Source organism: Lytechinus pictus, chromosome 12 (assembly GCF_037042905.1).
Source record: "Lytechinus pictus isolate F3 Inbred chromosome 12, Lp3.0, whole genome shotgun sequence".
Lineage (NCBI taxonomy): Eukaryota > Metazoa > Echinodermata > Echinoidea > Temnopleuroida > Toxopneustidae > Lytechinus > Lytechinus pictus.
In genome coordinates this window covers 1,137,231-1,155,511 of record NC_087256.1, presented here as the reverse complement: position 1 = coordinate 1,155,511, position 18,281 = coordinate 1,137,231, and the positions used below count along the sequence as shown (strand labels likewise).

General features: G+C 35.7%; 1 protein-coding gene across 1 annotated transcript; it reads left to right on the top strand.

Moving 5' to 3' along the window:
• Positions 1-2,265: 2,265 nt before the first annotated feature.
• LOC129273321 (stress-70 protein, mitochondrial-like) lies at positions 2,266-17,398 on the top strand. The gene is made up of 13 exons (XM_054910341.2): positions 2,266-2,702; positions 4,939-5,273; positions 6,084-6,282; positions 6,927-7,033; positions 7,583-7,745; positions 8,163-8,255; positions 9,127-9,336; positions 9,931-10,158; positions 11,125-11,229; positions 11,682-11,799; positions 13,557-13,651; positions 14,305-14,538; positions 15,973-17,398. The coding sequence occupies exons 1-13, from the start codon at positions 2,601-2,603 to the stop codon at positions 16,075-16,077; spliced, it is 2,094 nt and encodes a 697-aa protein (XP_054766316.2). The 5' UTR covers positions 2,266-2,600; the 3' UTR covers positions 16,078-17,398.
• The last annotated feature ends 883 nt before the right edge of the window (positions 17,399-18,281 follow it).

Below are 18,281 nucleotides of genomic sequence, written 5' to 3'. Positions count from 1 at the left end.
CTCTATTATGTTACTTTATGCTCAATTAACTTTCAAAATTATATATTGGATATCATAAATGCAGTTCATTCTGGTAATTATTGTCAATTTTATGTGTTGCTGAATGTATATTTATTTACTTGAACGTGGTGAAATTAATCGTATGAAATTGATATACAGTTGGATTCAATATTTTACATCTACCTACATGTATATTCAACACAATCCATAGATTACAGACTGCACCAAATCTTCAAAACTATTTATCCTGTCCACTGTCATAAAGATAGGGGTGGGCTTGGGGGCCATGGTCTACTAAAAATTCCACCATTAAAAAAATGAGAAAAAGCAAGAATGGAAAGGAAAGGGAGGAATATAATATTATATTCATTCATAATTGTCAAAATCTACCACAAAACTAGCTTTTTGTATGAAAAGGGTCAAAAAATTTCCCACTTTTGGCCGTTTTAGAAATTTTGCTCCTTACTCTGTTTAGCCCCTCAAACTCTATCCCTCATTACCACACTGATCCTATCACACTAACAAAAAATATATAGGCCTATTGAATCTTCAAATTAACCCAAAATATTTGAGTAAATTTGAAGATTTAATAAAGGCCTATAATATGGCATTTTTAAATAATAATAATAATAATATATTGGATTTTATTGCAATAAAAACTATCAAAATACAATCACAAGCAGTCAAAGACTGAATGAGTGAATGTTTACCTGTACAAATAGAAACATAACAAAATATAAAGCAAACATAAAATATTAAATACAATACAGATTCATACAGATAAAAAAGAAATGTATCATAAGTAAATACCAAAGGCCATAACATAATTACTACAAAGTGTCACCAATGAAGAATAGGGGAGTGAAAGGTTAGGAGGAAAGAGGAGAGGAAAGGATGAGAAAAGGGAAAGAAATAGAGAAGACAAAAGAAAAGGGAAAGCAAGGGGTGGAAATTTGAAAGAGAATAAGAGGAACCTTCAGTTAAGAATAAAAAATTCTTTATACAATACAAGACATTTAACAATGGTCACTATAATGTAAGTAAAGTAGTAATAGCGCATAGAGACATATTGAATATGCGCTATAAAAACTGACTATTAATATACATGTTTTAATGCACATTACCCCCCCCCCCCCCCCATTAAGAACTTTTTGCATTCCGCGATTTGGATGCAAGTCAGTAGAAAAAATTGAAACGTGTGAGAAATTTGGGCAGCCTTGTGTCATTCAATATTGGTTATTAAGTAAAATAATTCATGTTCATGGTGTATTTTGGCACAATTTAACTAAAATTGAGCATATATCTAACTTAAAGGAAAACTGTTGAAAAAATACCATATATAAACATAAATTATTTTACCGAATCGTATTGATACAAAATTTTGCCCAACTCTTTCACACAAACTGAGTTTCAGAATATTTTCATGTTTCTGAAAGCATATAGGCGTACCTCCATCATAGAATAAGGAAAATAAATCATGGCCAGCCCAGCTAGGGCCACTAGACTTTGTGATTGCTCATTGGGTAAACCGACATTGCCACGATTTATTGCATAGATTGTTGCCATGATCTTCGGTCCCGCGCCCGGGGGGGCCACTTACATTGACGAGTGGATACCATGCGCGACCAAAAAAACACGTAAAAAGGATGTCTTTTTCAAGATAGGGCACGTTACGTACGTAACGTGATAAGGGTGTCAAAAACACAAAAATATTGAAAAAAGGGTATCTATTTCGCTCGGAAAAATATACGTGTTTAGGGTCAAATATGCGGGGATGATAAAACAAAATCAAAATGTTTTATAAAGGATGTCCTTTTTGCCCCAACACTACGTGTTTAGAGTCCAATTTGCGCGAGGTGTGGAAGGTGGGGCCGTACTAAACCAAAATAATGGTGTCTAAAGGTAAAACCGACGACCGACGGACGTGTGACATAACAATAAAATATCTCTGTACTTGTCTAGGGGTTCATTTCAGGGAATACTTGCTAAGAGTAGGCCCCTATCTTTTTGTTTCCAATACTTGTTAAGGGGTGCATTTTCAGAATATGGAAAATACATCGCTGTACTTGTTTAGGGGCTCAGTTCTGGGAATACTTGCCAATAGTATTTGTTTCCAATACTTGTTAAGGGTAGGGTTTCACACGCTAATACTTGTTAAGGGGTGCATTTTCAGAATATGGAAAATACGTGTTTAGGGTGCTTTTCAAGACCCCCTGGTCGCGCATGGTATCCACTCGTCAATGGAAGTGGCCCCCCCGGGGTCCCGCGATCAATCGTTGAGAGCTCGTACCAGGGGCTGCTCGTACGAGGCCCAGAATATTCCTTGGTCCCGCATCTTGAAGCTCAGCGCAGCGGTGGTAGACAAATCAGTTGCGCATGCGTGTTAGTAACTTTTGGCCTCCATTACATCATGCATGCGGTGTGCATGTGTGACGCTCCGGTTAAATGCCCATTCAATTCAATTGAATGCATTGCAATTGCGAAACACGTGCATTGACTTTGTGTAGAGACGATCGTCATCATTGGTTGGACACCGCACTGATAATATCTGTGCTAAAATATCTCCTCTCTCTAACCTGAAAAAGGTGACAAATTTAAATATGTTGACGGCAGCGAGAATAGCAACTAATTGTCTTCGAGGCACATCAGGTTGTGTGAAGCAGATATCACAACAGAGACATTTTTCCAGCATTTTAAGATCGGTAAGTCAGCTCAAGATGAAATTTGAAAATGTTTCCAATGACATTGATTGACAATGCTGCACTAGACTTGACTAGATTTATGTTCAGTTTAGTATCTTATTTATTAACTTAGAATGTAGAGCTGAAGTTAACTTAATGTTGGCCATAATGTTGTTGTTGTAGTTCATGTTTGACTGTGGTCTGTATAAAATGTGTAGTCTGTAGACGTCTAACGTTAAAACTAAACTAAAAGTTAACTTATAATTTAAAGTAAAGAGTTTGCATCAAAAAACAGTTTTTGTCTCACCTGCATAGCAGAGTGAGACTATAGGCGCCGCTTTTCCGACGGCGGCGGCGGCGGCGTCAACACCAAATCTTAACCTGAGGTTAAGTTTTTGAAATGACAGCATAACTTAGAAAGTATATGAAACTTGGCCATAAGGTTAATCAAGTATTACTGAACATCCTGCCTGAGTTTCATGTCACATGACCAAGGTCAAAGGTCATTTAGGGTCAATGAACTTAGAACATGTTGGGGGAATCAACATCAAAATCTTAACCTAAGGTTAAGTTTTTGAAATGTCATCATAACTTAGAAAATATATGGACCTAGTTCATGAAACTTATACATAAGGTTAATCAAGTATCACTGAACATCCTGCATGAGTTTCACGTCACATGACCAAGGTCAAAGGTCATTTAGGGTCAATGAACTTTGGCCGAATTGGGGTATTTGTTGAATTACAGCCATAAATTTGAAAGTGTGTTGGTCTAGTTCATAAAACTTGGACATAATAGTAATCAAGTATCACTGAACATCCTGTGCGAGTTTCAGGTCACATGATCAAGGTCAAAGGTCATGTAAGGTCAAAGAACTTTGGCCATATTGGGGGTATTTGTTGAATTGCCATCATATCTCTATAAGTGTATTGGTCTAGTTTATAAAACGTGGAAATAAGAGTAACCAAGTATCACTGAACATCTTGTGCGAGTTATAGTAGTTTTCAAAATCAGCACTGCTGCTATATTGAATCGCGTGATGCAGGTGAGACGGCCAGAGGCATTCCACTTGTTAAAACTAAAAGTCCCTGAAAAATTCAGGTCAAGTCAATCTTGACGTTCATAATTTGTCATAATAATCAATATAATGATTGTGGGCATTAACGGAAAGACAATACAAATTACAAGATAAGGTGTGATCATTAAATCAGGGGAAAGAAAAAAATGATTGAAAAATGACGACAAACTTTGAAATGAAGTAACAATTATTGCCTGGCAAAGAAATCTGCAAATTATGCAATCAGCAATGGGCATGATGGGCAAAGTTGTCGTGAGCAAAAAGCTGTTGTTAATCAATGAGCTAACTTTTGCCAAGTCCAAGACATACATAGTCCCTCTTGTGCCCCGGGGATTTCATGTTAGATTTCATGTTAGACCTATTATAATTGATTCATGTAGCTGTACCTCGAAGTTCGTGCAGGCTCCACTCTACTTCACTACTGCTACACTACGCTCCACCTACCCGAACTTCGAGACTGAACTCGTTCGGATACTCCGAGAGGCAAAGGTGGGATAAAAAAGTTATTTATTTTAAAAATTATAGAAAAAAATTATAACAAGAAAGAAATATAGCTTAATTTCTTACTCTACACCCTTATTTCACTCCATGTCCATCCTCCAGTTATCCTCGAAATTGGTGATTATGGGCCAGTATCTAATTCCTCACACGTATTATTCACGGCCGATTTCAAAACATCGCATGTGATCGGTCGCAGGTCAAACAGCATAAATATTTATATTATATTGGATGGCTCGGAAAATATCAGAAATATTCTAAGAGTTTGGGAAAATATTTCTGGTATTTTGTGAGCCATCCAATATAATATCATTGTTCATGCTGTTTGACCTGCGACCGATCGCATGCGATGTTTGGAATAGTAGGCCGTGAATAATACGTGTGGGGAATTAGATACTGACCCAAAATCACCAATTTTGAGGATAACCGGAGGATGGACACGGAGTGAAATACGGGTGTAGAGTAAGAAATTGAGCTATTTTTCTTTCTCATATTTTTTTTCTATAATTTTTACATTAAATAACCTGTTTATCCCACCTTTGCCTCTTGGAGTATCCGAACGAGTTCACAGTCTCGAAGTTCGGGTAGGTGGAGCGTAGTGTAGCGGTAGTGAAGTGGAGTGGTTGATTAATTATGAACTCCAACACTTGTAGTTATGATTTATCAATTGTATCTTTTCAGAGCTCATGCAGCGTATTAAACTCGGATGCCAGGCATCATCAGAGACATCCTTCAAGATGTTACGCTTCAGAAACTGTCAGAGGAGCGGTCATCGGTATAGATCTTGGAACGACAAACTCCTGCGTTGCAATCATGGAAGGGAAAACTCCAAAGGTACTGGAGAATGCAGAAGGAGCAAGAACGACGCCCTCGGTGGTGGCTTTCACAAAGGATGATGAGAGACTTGTTGGTATGCCTGCCAAGAGACAGGCTGTCACAAATGCACAGAACACTCTATATGCCACAAAACGTCTGATTGGAAGAAGATTTGATGATCCTGAAACACAGAAGGACATGTAAGTTGAGAGAAAAGGCAGTTGCAAGTTGAACTAGTCTTTGTTGATGCTACATTATGAAGGAAAAGAGAATGATTGCCACTTCCAGGTGATGTAAAAGTTGAAAAGAAATCACAGAAGGAAGGCTGAATTCATTTTAACTGCTAGTTGATTTGAACAAATAGGCCCAAGAGACAAAGTATAGCACTGGAAGTTTGATACATGTAATTGATGAAATTTCCAGTGTCATTATTATTTATTTTTTGGGGGGGGTATGCAGCTCATGTTTTTTTAGGGGGACGGGGCTGGACTGGTATCTTATTTTCAATCAGATGAAAAAATGATGAAAGGAGCTGATGACTATTAGCTGTTGGAAATCCAGACACATTGTACATACCATACTAGCTGAATTGAAGAAAGTCATAAGAGGTCTCTAACTCTTGTATGTCTCCTGTTTTGTGTGCTTATATAACAAATCATTATCATGACATACATGTATGTCCTGGAGAAGTGATCAACTTTGTTGGAGAACAATATGTGTGGTTCTTTGTAACAGGAGGAAAATACACTTTATCTTTTGGATTGGAGATGGAGAATTGTAATTCTTTTATGACTTGTTACAAGGTACAAAATGTTCATGTCAAGTCAATGAAGTTTTATTCAATTCAAGGTATAGACAATGGGTAGAATAATTGACATTTAAAAAGCTGATTTGATTATATAATTTGGAAAAGTGTTCTAATGGTATTGTGCTTGTAATTCACAAAATAAGCATCCTCTTTCTCTCTCTCCTATCTCTCTATCTGTTTCTCTCTCTCTCTCTCCATACAGTGGAACAGTATCGTATGAAATAGTCAAAGCTTCAAATGGAGATGCATGGGTGAAAGCCAATGACAAGGTCTACTCTCCTAGTCAAGTTGGTGCATTTGTTCTTACTAAGATGAAGGAAACAGCAGAGAACTACCTGGGAACACCAGCTAAGAATGCAGTTGTCACAGTTCCAGCTTATTTCAATGATTCACAAAGACAGGTAAGTACGGGGGCTGGGTTTAAGAAGCTGTTTGAAAGGTATGCATAACTTAAACTAGATATGCTCAACTGGTGAACCTTTCTCGTGCTAAATGGTAGATACATGTCCCAATTCCTAAAGTAGTCTTCAAAAAGTGTTAAACTTTCCACTAAGATGCTTGTTAACAATGGGAATTTTAATATACAGATATTAATTTTTAAGACATTTATGAGAATCAAAGGTCACAAGTCATTCATTACTTTTTAATGGCTTCATAAAACACTGCTAAAGCAACCATGTATAGTCATTGCAATGTTTATTCCAGTAATGCTTGGTATATCTTGACTAGAGGTTGTTCTGAAAGCCATGAGAGATCTTTCTCAGTTATTTTTTAAATGTTTTCCCTCTGTTTGGTGACCATAATTGATAAGTACCGGCTGCACAGAAACGTTAGCACTAACAGAGGCTGTTTTATGTCCGGTAATGTCGCAGTGATGCCTATTGACACAATGATGTGTTATGTACATCTTGGAATAACGTTTCACGCCACAATCCGAAAGATGTGACTTGGCTTTCTATGCTCCAGCATTTCTGTGCGCTGAGTACAGAGTGATCAGTGATTTTGAAGAAGTGTACATGATATTATGTTAACTTTATCATTTTAGGCGACTAAAGATGCTGGTCAGATTTCTGGATTGAATGTTTTGAGAGTTATTAACGAACCTACTGCTGCAGCTCTTGCCTATGGTATGGACAAATCAGGAGATAGCATGTAAGTAGTGGATTAGACATCAATCAATACCAAATGACCATTGGATGGTTATTCAACTTGAAATACCCTGTCACAAGCCAGCTTATAATACCATCTGGGTAACTTATTTGTACATTTATTTTCTATTTAAAAGTGCATTACCGGTATTGGCTGATTTTCAGACTTGTTTTGAAAGACAGTTCTTTTTTATGTACTGTTGTGGCAAGAGAAAATAACTTGCAGCCTTATAGAGCCATCTAAAAATTAGAGGCATAGTGGATCATATGACACCAGTATGTGTAACCCAAAGTAATTCAAAGTCTCTTGGTTTTCATGTTACAAATGAATGATTCCTATTGTGTCCAAAGTTATTATAAAGTAAACCGAATATTGATTATTTTCATTGTTTCATCTGTAGCAGCCAGTAATAAGAATCATTTGCCATCATGGAAGCCATTTTGTTTTTCCCCATTGCCCCTCATAAGCTGTAGATATCAAATGCAATTCGTATGCAAAATGTTCAGGGAATCGGTAAGATGTAACTGTGAAGTCAATCTCTTTATATTACAGCATTGTTGTATATGATCTTGGTGGTGGAACCTTTGATGTGTCTGTGCTTGAGATCCAAAAAGGAGTATTTGAAGTGAAATCAACCAATGGAGATACATTCCTGGGTGGAGAGGACTTTGACAATGCGCTTGTTAACTTCCTTGTTAAAGAATTCAAGAAAGATGTGAGTATAATATAAAGTAAATTTAAAAATGCAAGAATTTGTAGTAATTTAGATATTCTCATCTTGTCCCGTAGAATGTAGAAATCCCCCCACCTTAAAGTTTGTAATTTACATTGTTTTAGTTAGCATTCAAGACTGTTGCTGATTGTTGACATACACTATTTTAAAAGCATAGTCCACTTATGTAATTATACTCAGTTTCTTGCCTAAATGAAATTTGGATGATTCATTCTTGTTGACTGATAAGAGCATTCATTGTGAATATATAAAATTGTCTTTCTTACTGAAGACAGTTCAATCAGTTGTGCTATTGACATTGTGTTCCATTAAAAAAATAATGTTGATCAAATGATTCTCATTTTCAGAATTTCATTTCAGTATGTATAAATAATCATCTCCTTTATGTTTTCTATTTAGTCTGGCATTGATGTGACCAAAGACAACATGGCATTACAGAGAGTAAGGGAAGCAGCTGAGAAGGCCAAGATTGAACTCTCTAGCTCTCTTCAGGTAACTTTTTAAAGAAATATTCTATTGTGTAGTTATTAATAGATAGTGGACAGAGATAAAAGGGCAGATAACCCTACATGAAATGCAATAAACATAACTTGAAGAGATGATAGGTGTATTCAAAATGTTCATATTTTGTGTGTTTTAATGCAGCAGTACCAGTTTCAGGCACTAATTTGATTTCTGAAAATCTTGAGACACTTCATAGGGGGGAAATATTTATTCAGCATCCCTCCATATTATATTTTCAAAGCATGTCTTTAAAGGGGAAGTCCACCCTGACAAAAAGTTTATTGTAAAAATAGCAGAAAAAATGATAAAAAATATTGCCGAAGGTTTGAGAAAAATTCATCAAATAGTTAAAAAGTTATTAGAATTCCAAGTATTTGATTTGTGACGTCATATGCGAGCAGCATTCCTTCATAGCGAATGGTAAAAAATCAATGAAATGTCATTTTCTCAGAAAATAGAAAATGGTTTTCACTTTACTTTTTGTATATCAATAGACAAATCATTCCACACCCGATCTTGAATAAAAAACAAAAATAAGTCATCAGGAACCATGCAAAATTTGAAATTCATGCATTTTATATTGCATAACACATGGGGCAGCTGCTCGTCTATGACGTCACAAATCAAAAACTTTGAACTCTAATAACTTTCTTACTCTTTAACGGATTTTCATCAAATCTTCACCAATATTTTTTACTATTTTTTCTGCTATTTTTACAACAAAGTTTTCTTCAGGGTGAACTTCCCCTTTAAAGATAAACTGAAATTGAATGTCTTGTAACATTTTTTGTTGATTTTGGCATTAATTTTATAAAATGTTGAGCTGTATCTAAATCCTATTTCATCATTATGTTTTTAGACTGATATCAACTTACCATACCTGACGATGGATCAATCAGGGCCTAAACACATGAACCTGAAACTCTCCAGAGCAAAGTTTGAATCTCTGACAGAGCATTTGATCAAGAGGACTGTAGAACCATGTAAAAAAGCCATTCAAGATGCTGAGATCAACAAATCAGATATCAAGGAGGTTCTTCTAGTTGGTGGAATGTCGAGGATGCCCAAGGTATGTATAAATCCTGGCTATGTAACCTAAAGCATGTTGATTGATAATCAGCTTTATTTGTATATTTGAGTTCACATAATAATCAATTGTATTGAGTGTATAATCAGCTCTGCAATCCCGATAGGTAGAAAAGAAATAATATTATTATTGTAATGCGCATTTGAGTATATAATATAGAAATTGCGCAATATAAATGTACAATTATCACTATTCATAAGCAAGGTAAATGATGCCTACTACAACTTCTACTTCTACTACATATACATAATATTGCACATTGCTGTTCGGAAGCCGCTTATTTCACATTGTTGGTAAAAGTAAAGCGGATGGCCATAGATAAATGCCAGTTTCGGTAACGATTTTAAAATGAGTTCGTACGAAATCTAATAATATGACCACCAAAGTGTCTCTACAATTAAAATAAATATATGCCAAGGGATTCTGGAAGAAATTGTTCATTTTGGATGATACATCACCATGTCACATTTTTATAGTTGGACATAGTTAGATACCCGAATATCCAAAATCCTGGATGCAATTATTGTTGCCCTCGTAGGTAAAATATCCTCTCTTTTTTGCATTTTTCTATAACAGGTTCAACAGCTAGTGCAGGATTTGTTTGGTCGTCAACCAAGTAAATCAGTGAATCCTGATGAAGCGGTTGCTGTAGGTGCTGCTATCCAAGGTGGTGTCCTTGCTGGTGATGTCACTGATGTCCTCCTCCTGGATGTCACTCCACTATCCCTTGGTATTGAGACATTGGGTGGAGTCTTCACCAAACTCATCAACAGGAATACAACCATCCCAACCAAGAAAGCTCAGGTATGGATAGCAGGATCATTTGAGAATGTGTTGACTTTGAAGCTGGAAATGTTCTATATTTCTTAAAGCACTCTCTGGATAAAGGCACCATAAGTTTTCCAATAATGAAAAGTGAAGAAAAATGAAAAGTATGTAAACCTGACCCCTAATATGTGAGACCATTCTGAGATGACTTCTCTCTGCTTTCTAGTTCAATGAAAAATTGTAATGCTCTCATGGCTTGAGCAGTTATTGATGCAAAGTAGGAATGGAGAAGAGGTGGACATAGACAGTTTGGTTATTATATGGACGTGCCTTTTTTCACACTATTTTGTCGGCATCTTCACCCTATTTGATGTTGCCCATTTGATGGAAATCATGCTTGATTGAACTTAAAATCAGCCTAGTGTAAGTGAGGTCAAGTCGATAATAAAAATATGTAGCATTTATGAGGCACCGATTATCTATTTGCTTGTTCAATGGCATACTTTATATAAGTTCAAAGCAAATGGGGGAGGGACGGGGGGTCAATTTAATTTAGACCAGTGTCAACGGGATCAATCCCTCTTTGAAGATCTTTCTCATTCAGCAATCATGCAATGATGGTACATGTACAAATTTTTCGTCAACCGCATTACCCCAAAGGGTATGTGGAGAAATACTTGTCTGAGCATGATTGATATAGCACATGGTTACATTTGGTATTGATGCTTCACATTGAATATTTAAGTAGTCATATCAAATATTGTTCAGGTTTAGGGGCACCAGCTACAAACAACCCACCAACAGGTGAGGTAGTAAATGGATTTCTGGCAGGAAGTAATTCCCAAAAAAGCTAAAAGCTGTGAGCACTAGAATTGGTAAACCAGCTTAGCTGGGGTAATATGTGAGTGCCTTGAACATTTAATGAGATGGATATGTGTGCTATACAAATGTCATTTATTATTATTATTATTATTATGAGATGTATTCTCTTTTCTGTTGTAGGTATTCTCAACAGCTGCTGATGGCCAGACTCAGGTAGAGATCAAAGTTTGTCAGGGAGAAAGAGAGATGGCACTAGATAATAAAACTCTGGGACAGTTTCAATTGGTAAGTAGAATTGCTTTCAACCTTAGAGGTCAAACTTTATGACAATAAAGAGATGAGAATTGTTATTACCTTTGAATGTGAATTAAAACTACTCTTCAAAAGCTACTGAATTTTGATTGGCTGGAGCAAACATGTCCTGGGATTTCATGAAGTGGTCAGGAATATGGCTCTGAGAATTTCATGAGACACTTGTGTTTGACAAACAGATAAAGAAAAGGCATGGTTGCTTGTGTCACTATCATGAGATATTATTTTTTTAGAGGTCTTACACCCATCATATGGAAAGAGCAGTATCCATTTGTTATTTGATACATATCGTATTTGGGCTGGATGAAACCTTGTATCTCAAAATTAAAAAAACAAAAATTAAAGGCAGCTTTTCGTTTCAAGTTATCTGTAAGCACTAGCAACATTTGATAAAACAAAAATATGATATTCTTTGCTTTGTACAGGTCGGTATCCCTCCTGCCCCTCGTGGAGTACCCCAGATTGAAGTGACCTTTGATATTGATGCTAATGGTATTGTGAATGTATCTGCAAGGGATAAGGGAACTGGAAAGGAACAACAGAGTAAGTTACATCCTGGATTGAATAAAAGATCGAATAAATATAGGCCCTTATCCTGGTTTGATTTGAATTTTGGTCTGTAACACAAACCTTTAACAGTGCTAGATTAATATATCACCTCATTGAGACTAATATCTTTTAAAACAGTTTGGGAATAATGTTTTTTTTATCACCATGAAGCCTCGGGAATAAACTTAAAGATAAATTCCAGTTTTGGTAACGATCTAAAAATGACTTTTTACAGAATCTAATATAATGACCACCTAAGTGTCTGTTTGTATGAATAAAAAATATGTGCCAAAGGATTCTGGAAGAAATTGTGTGATTGCTGAGAAATAAGCAAAATAAGCGCGGATTCGGTCACTTCCGTCGGGTCTTTATTTTAGCAATAATAATACACTGTCCCACGTGTGCCTATCTGTGTTGGTGATCTTCAGTGTGAACATTTTTCAGCGTAGATTTCAAGATTTCACAAAGTTCAGTTTATGTAACTGTACCAGATCTAGATCCTCGATGATATACTGACAATTAAGCCTTGTTTTACAGACTTTCTCATGAAATCAGTGTTTACTGCAAATACTGGAATTTCTCTTTAACCCTAATTCTCCCGGGGGGGGGGCCATAATGGCCCCCCCCTCGACAATTTTCGCGATATATCTGCTGCGTTAAATTTTTTGACCTTGCCGCTCACTGACTTTTTGCTTTCAAGTCTCGCGCAAATTTTGAGACCAAATTTGTGACGCCCGGGTACGCGGTTACGACATTACGCAACATTACGTAAGTGCATGTCGGACCCAAAATTGCTCATAAACGTGATTTCATGTACAAATCCAATGCAAATTGTGTATTTAGCCAAAATTCATAAATGTATCATTATTTCAACTTTTACTGATTAAACTTAATCAATTTTGCATTGTTTATGATCAGAATTAAGTCTGGAACGATTTCCATTGAAAAAACAATAAAAAACAAAAAGTAAAAAAACAAGGAAATACATAAGAAATTCATAAAACAATAAAATACATAAGAAATTTATTTCCAAACCGAAGTTTTTTTCAATTGTGATTGTTAAGAATGCTACAAAGAATATTTTTACCAAAAAGTAGCATTCTAGGAGCTTTATTTAGTGAATTAGAGCAAAAAGTATGATTTATGCATAAATTAGCATAATTAATTCATATAAAATAAAATTTCATTATTTTGGAAAATTTTACCATACAGCCTTGTAGATTACATCGCACACTACCAGCGTGCAAATTTTTGCGTCGCTCGCGCGATTGGCGGCCGAGATCTTAAGGGGGGGCCATAATGGCCCCCCCCCCCGGGAATGACAAGAATAAAAATACCCCGGGAGATTTAGGGTTAAGACATAGACAATGTAAAAAGAATTGGACATTGTCTTCTTTCAATAATTTTAGCACAGAGTTAGACCATGGCCAAAGTTAAATGGACCTCAGAATATGGGCCATAGGCATGTATTTTCTAAATTGTACTTGGTATTTATATTCCATGGCTATATAATCAGTGGTACGAATATTTAATTTAGGGTTGGTTTGAGGATGGAAGATGCAAAGAATCAGGCAAAGTAGAGATAGGGTTATAGGATGATTGCTGTGAGTGTGGGGGTACATTTCACTTAATTTGCCAAATCATTTTCAATTACAAAGTACTTTCTGATGGGATATGAACTTATATGACCCTAGGTTTTATATCTCTGTTTCAATTTTTAATAAGGTTGTTTTCCTGTCTTTTTTATTCAGTTGTAATCCAGTCATCCGGTGGTCTTAGCAATGACGAGATCGAGAACATGGTTAGAGCTGCAGAGAAATTTGCTGCAGAGGACAAAATCAAGAAGGTTTGTTTACAAAGATATTCTTTGTCGCTCATGAATGCCAGTATACTACATGATAATCTATTGTAGCCAACACAACTCTTCTGTATCCATTTGGCTAATCAATTCCAGGTTTAAAGGACATCAATTGTAAAGAGCATGAATATTTACTTGTACTTATATTGTAATTAAGATATTGTCATGCAATGATGGTACATAAACAAATTTTTCGTCAACCGAACAACCTGATAGAGGTATGTGGAGAATCATATTCTGAGCATGATGAGATGAAAAGATAAGAGCAAGGAAGCAAAGAAAAATGAAACAAGGATGACCTCAATTTTAAACAGAATATTATTCATTGATTTTGCAGAGTTATTTGTAAAGTGTCTGAATATGTTTGTTTTGAACGTCAATAGTTGTATTCATATTTGCATCTGTGATAGTTTCTAGAAGTCACTGTAGATACCTCTGATGACACATGTGGGTGCAGTGAAATTTTTGCTTCATTATTTCTTAGTTTTTTCTAGGCTTGAAACTTTGTGACCCTTGTTGAATTTGTAACAAAAGTATTTATAATAGTAAGACAAAATAGTTTGGGATAATGATAAAAAAATGATAAACTTCAAAACATGAACTTGAACTTTGTTCAATCTGCTGTTGTTGGAATATCTTAGGAGCGTGTTGAGATAGTGAACTCAGCTGAAAACATCATCCATGACACTGAGACCAAGATGGAGGAGTTCAAGGAACAGTTACCGGAAGAGGAATGTAGCAAACTCAAAGAACAGATTGCCAATGTCAAGGAAGTCTTAGCCGACAAGGACAACAAGAGTCCCGAAGACATCAGGGAAGCTTCATCTACTTTACAACAAGCATCACTCAAGCTCTTTGAGATGGCTTATAAGAAGGTGAGTGGAAGATGGTGATGTTGATGGAGGTAGTGATGTTTGTAGTAATGTTGGTTGTGATGGTGGTGGTGGGGTGGTGATAGTGGTGGTGGGGTGGTGATAGTGGTGGTGATGGTGATGACGGTGGTGGTGGTGGTGGTGGTGGTGGTGGTGGTGATAGTGGTAGTGGTGGTGGTGGTGGTGGTGGTGGTGGTGATAGTGGTGGTGATAGTGGTGATAGTGGTGGTGGTGGTGGTGGTGGTGGTGGTGGTGGTAGTGGTAGTGGTGATGATTGGTAGGGATGATGGTGGTGATGGTGATCTTGATGATGTAATGATGATTACCTTGGGGCCCAGGAAGAAAATCCAACTTGAACCCGGACCGGTAAGTTTAGCTGATGATGATGATGGTGGCGGTGGGCAGGGTGGTGGTGATGGTAGGGGTGATGAGGACTATAATGGTGTTTATGGTTGTAAGGACTAAAATGGTGTTAATGATAATGAGGACTATAATGGTGTTAATGATGAGGACTATAATGGTGTTCATGATGATGAGGACTATAATGGTGTTAATGATGAATAGGATTATAATGGTGTTAATGATGATGAGGACTTTAATGGTGTTAATGATTGCGAGGACTATAATGATGTTGATGATGAGGACTATAATGGTGTTCATGATGATGAGGACTATAATGGTGTTAATGATGATGAGGACTATAATGGTGTTAATGACGAGGACTATAATGGTGTTAATGATTGTGAGGACTATAATAGTTTTAATGATGAGGAATATAATGGTGTTAATGATGATGAGGACTATAATGGTGTTCATGATGATGAGGACTATGAGGACTATAATGGTGTTAATGATTGCAAGGACTATAATGATGTTGATGATGAGGACTATAATGGTGTTAATGATGAGGACTATAATAATGGTGTTAATGATGATGAGGACTATAATGATGTTAATGATGATGAGGACTATAATGGTGTTAATGATGATGAGGACTATAATAATGGTGTTAATGATGATGAGGACTATAATGGTGTTAATAATGATGAGGACTTTAATGGTGTTAATGATGATGAGGACTATAATGGTGTTAATGATGATGAGGACTATAAAGGTGTTAATGATGATGAGGACTATAATGGTGTTAATGGTGATGAGGACTATAATGGTGTTAATGATGATGAGGACTATAATGGTGTTAATGATGATGGCGATGTTGGTCTTGATGGTAATTTTGACAGAGAGATATAGAAATAATACATGCTTGCATGTCTTGTTAAAATTAAAATTACTTCCATGAAGCTAATTATTACATTTTAAGAAATTCAACTAAGGCAGACATAATAGTTTAAGTATCATTGCAATTAATGAATAAAAAACAAAGTAGACTAGACTCCTCGATTGATTTATTCCCCCTCTTTATATATTTATTTATAGATGGCATCAGAGCGTGAATCATCAGGAGGATCATCAAGCTCTGAAGGGAGCTCAGATTCAACCTCGGATTCAGGGAGTCAAGACCAAGAAAAGAAAGAAAACTAGAATGACTAAACTTTGTACAGATTCTAAGATATATAAATAATAATAGGTGCGTCTACTCGTCTTTGTGTATTGTATACCCGCTCAAGTAAATATGTTGATTTCTTTTATGAAAAAGACTTTGCCCTTATATTTGATATAATATTCTGAGAGAAGAATTTGTCTGCATCTTGATATTTGTTTACAATTAAATTTGACTTTAATCGCCTACAAATCTGTAAATGATTCACATACGCAGTGCAGTGCTTGTCAATTGAATTGACTTTTGAAATGAAGATCGTGTCGTATGGACCAGTATTAAAAAAAAGTACAAGACAACATCTATATGTACAGTTTGAAATGATCATTTCATGGATTGTCTTTATCATTGACAACATGCTGCTCCTGAAGAAAATTAAAAGTACATCTATGTTGTCAGCAAGTATTTAATTGATAATAGGAATTTGATGGTATGAGTATTACTCTTCTTAAGGTAATGCCGCTATATGAATATTTCTCCCATTGACCTTTCACGTCTTTGCTTCTATCAACGGACGATTAGTATTGTTTTGCTCTGTCTTCACTTAATCTGATATATTTACTCTGTAAATGTTGTAACTTAATTTGTCCCAAGATCGATAAAGACTGAAAGTGATTGATATATGAAGACAGGAAATTATTATCCATAAATATTCCATAGGCAAACATGAATAGAAATCTGATCTTTTTATTTCAATTAATAGTGATGTTAATTCAAACAGTAATTTTATAAGTGATTGTATGATGTTGATGACTGAATTGTAATTGATCAACTAGATTAATCCCATCCAGGACAATCCTATTGATTTTATACCCGGGGGCCTGTAACACGAAGTTCAGTAATTGATTGTACAGTTGATATGTATGCTTCATTGCATATTATAATGAATGTAAATGTACATATCAGTCATATGATCAATCACTAATCTGTGTTACAAGGGTCCTCATACAGACAAAGTCCTAGAAGCTCCTTTTTGTATGTTCTTCAATTAGATCATTATGTATTCAATCTGATCAATTTTGAGTCACTTCTTGCAAAGGCTTTGCTTGATCTGTTGGCTACAGAAACTGGTTGGTCCCTGTACAATGTCTGTCACAATTGGAGGATTCAGTAGTCAACAGCTTAACAGGTCTCAGAAGTATTTTATTTTATAATTTACTATATACATGGCTGTATTATGGTTGCCCATCTAGAAAATTTAGTATGAAAATAAACATGTACAAATCAATAATGAAAGATCATTATTTCATTGTAATATGGTACTTCCATTGCTGTGGTTAATAAATGTAATTACTACAAATTGAATTGTTATTTGTGTTGAGAATATCCCTTTCCCAGTTTATTAAATGATTAAAGGAATAATTGCATCGAAGCTGAAATTAACATGTTTTTGGGAATTCTACAACTGATGCATAAAACTTTGTTATTAAAAGCAACTTACAAAAAAAAGGAAGCCAGTTTTAAGTGTTAAAAGAAAAGAGGATGAAGAATCTCATGGCGTGGGTGCAGTTTCATGAAAGGATCTTTGCATTAGACCATCTTTGGTAAAGCCTGTTTATTACAAGTCTTTTTATTATTAATATTCACCAAAATTTTAATGTTTTCAACAATTTTTCATTTATACAAATTATTTATGTGAGATAATTTTGTGGTATGGAATGTTGAGTTTGGGTGGTCCTTTTCAGGACTAACATATGCCCATGAAAAAAATACATGTTATACCATGAAACCAGCACACTCTTTTGGCATGAAGTAGAGTTACAGGTGCCTCTTAACAATGTCTAGCATAATGTTGCAAAGATCGTTTTATGAAACTGTCGATATAAAAGGCTCGTTCAATCATGGTGCGGAAACCATGGTAACAAAGCTCTGTACAAAGCCAATCAGGTATGAGAGCACGACAAGGGGAATACTAAAGTTTTTTTAAAATTTTTTTATCCCTCTGAGGAAAGCTGACCAAATCAGTCTTGAGTGCAAAGTGCAGTACTTGACAAAAGACTTTGAGCAGATGAATAACACACAAGTTCATATTACATGTATATCAGCAGATTATAGTAGTTGCACCATGTAATAGTAAGGTGAGCCGCTATATATTTGAATACAGAAACTAATACACAATTACAAACTATTTACACTTTGATTGATGAGAGCAAATGTTACATAGAATTTAGGCATGTGTTTCTTATTA

Coding starts and splice junctions, on each gene's coding strand:
- LOC129273321 (XM_054910341.2), top strand. CDS start 2,601: ATGTTGACGGCAGCGAGAATAGCAACTAATTGTCTTCGAGGCACATCA. Junction 6,283..6,926: donor TCAATGATTCACAAAGACAG/GTAAGTACGGGG, acceptor TTATCATTTTAG/GCGACTAAAGATGCTGGTCA. Junction 9,337..9,930: donor GAATGTCGAGGATGCCCAAG/GTATGTATAAAT, acceptor TTTCTATAACAG/GTTCAACAGCTAGTGCAGGA.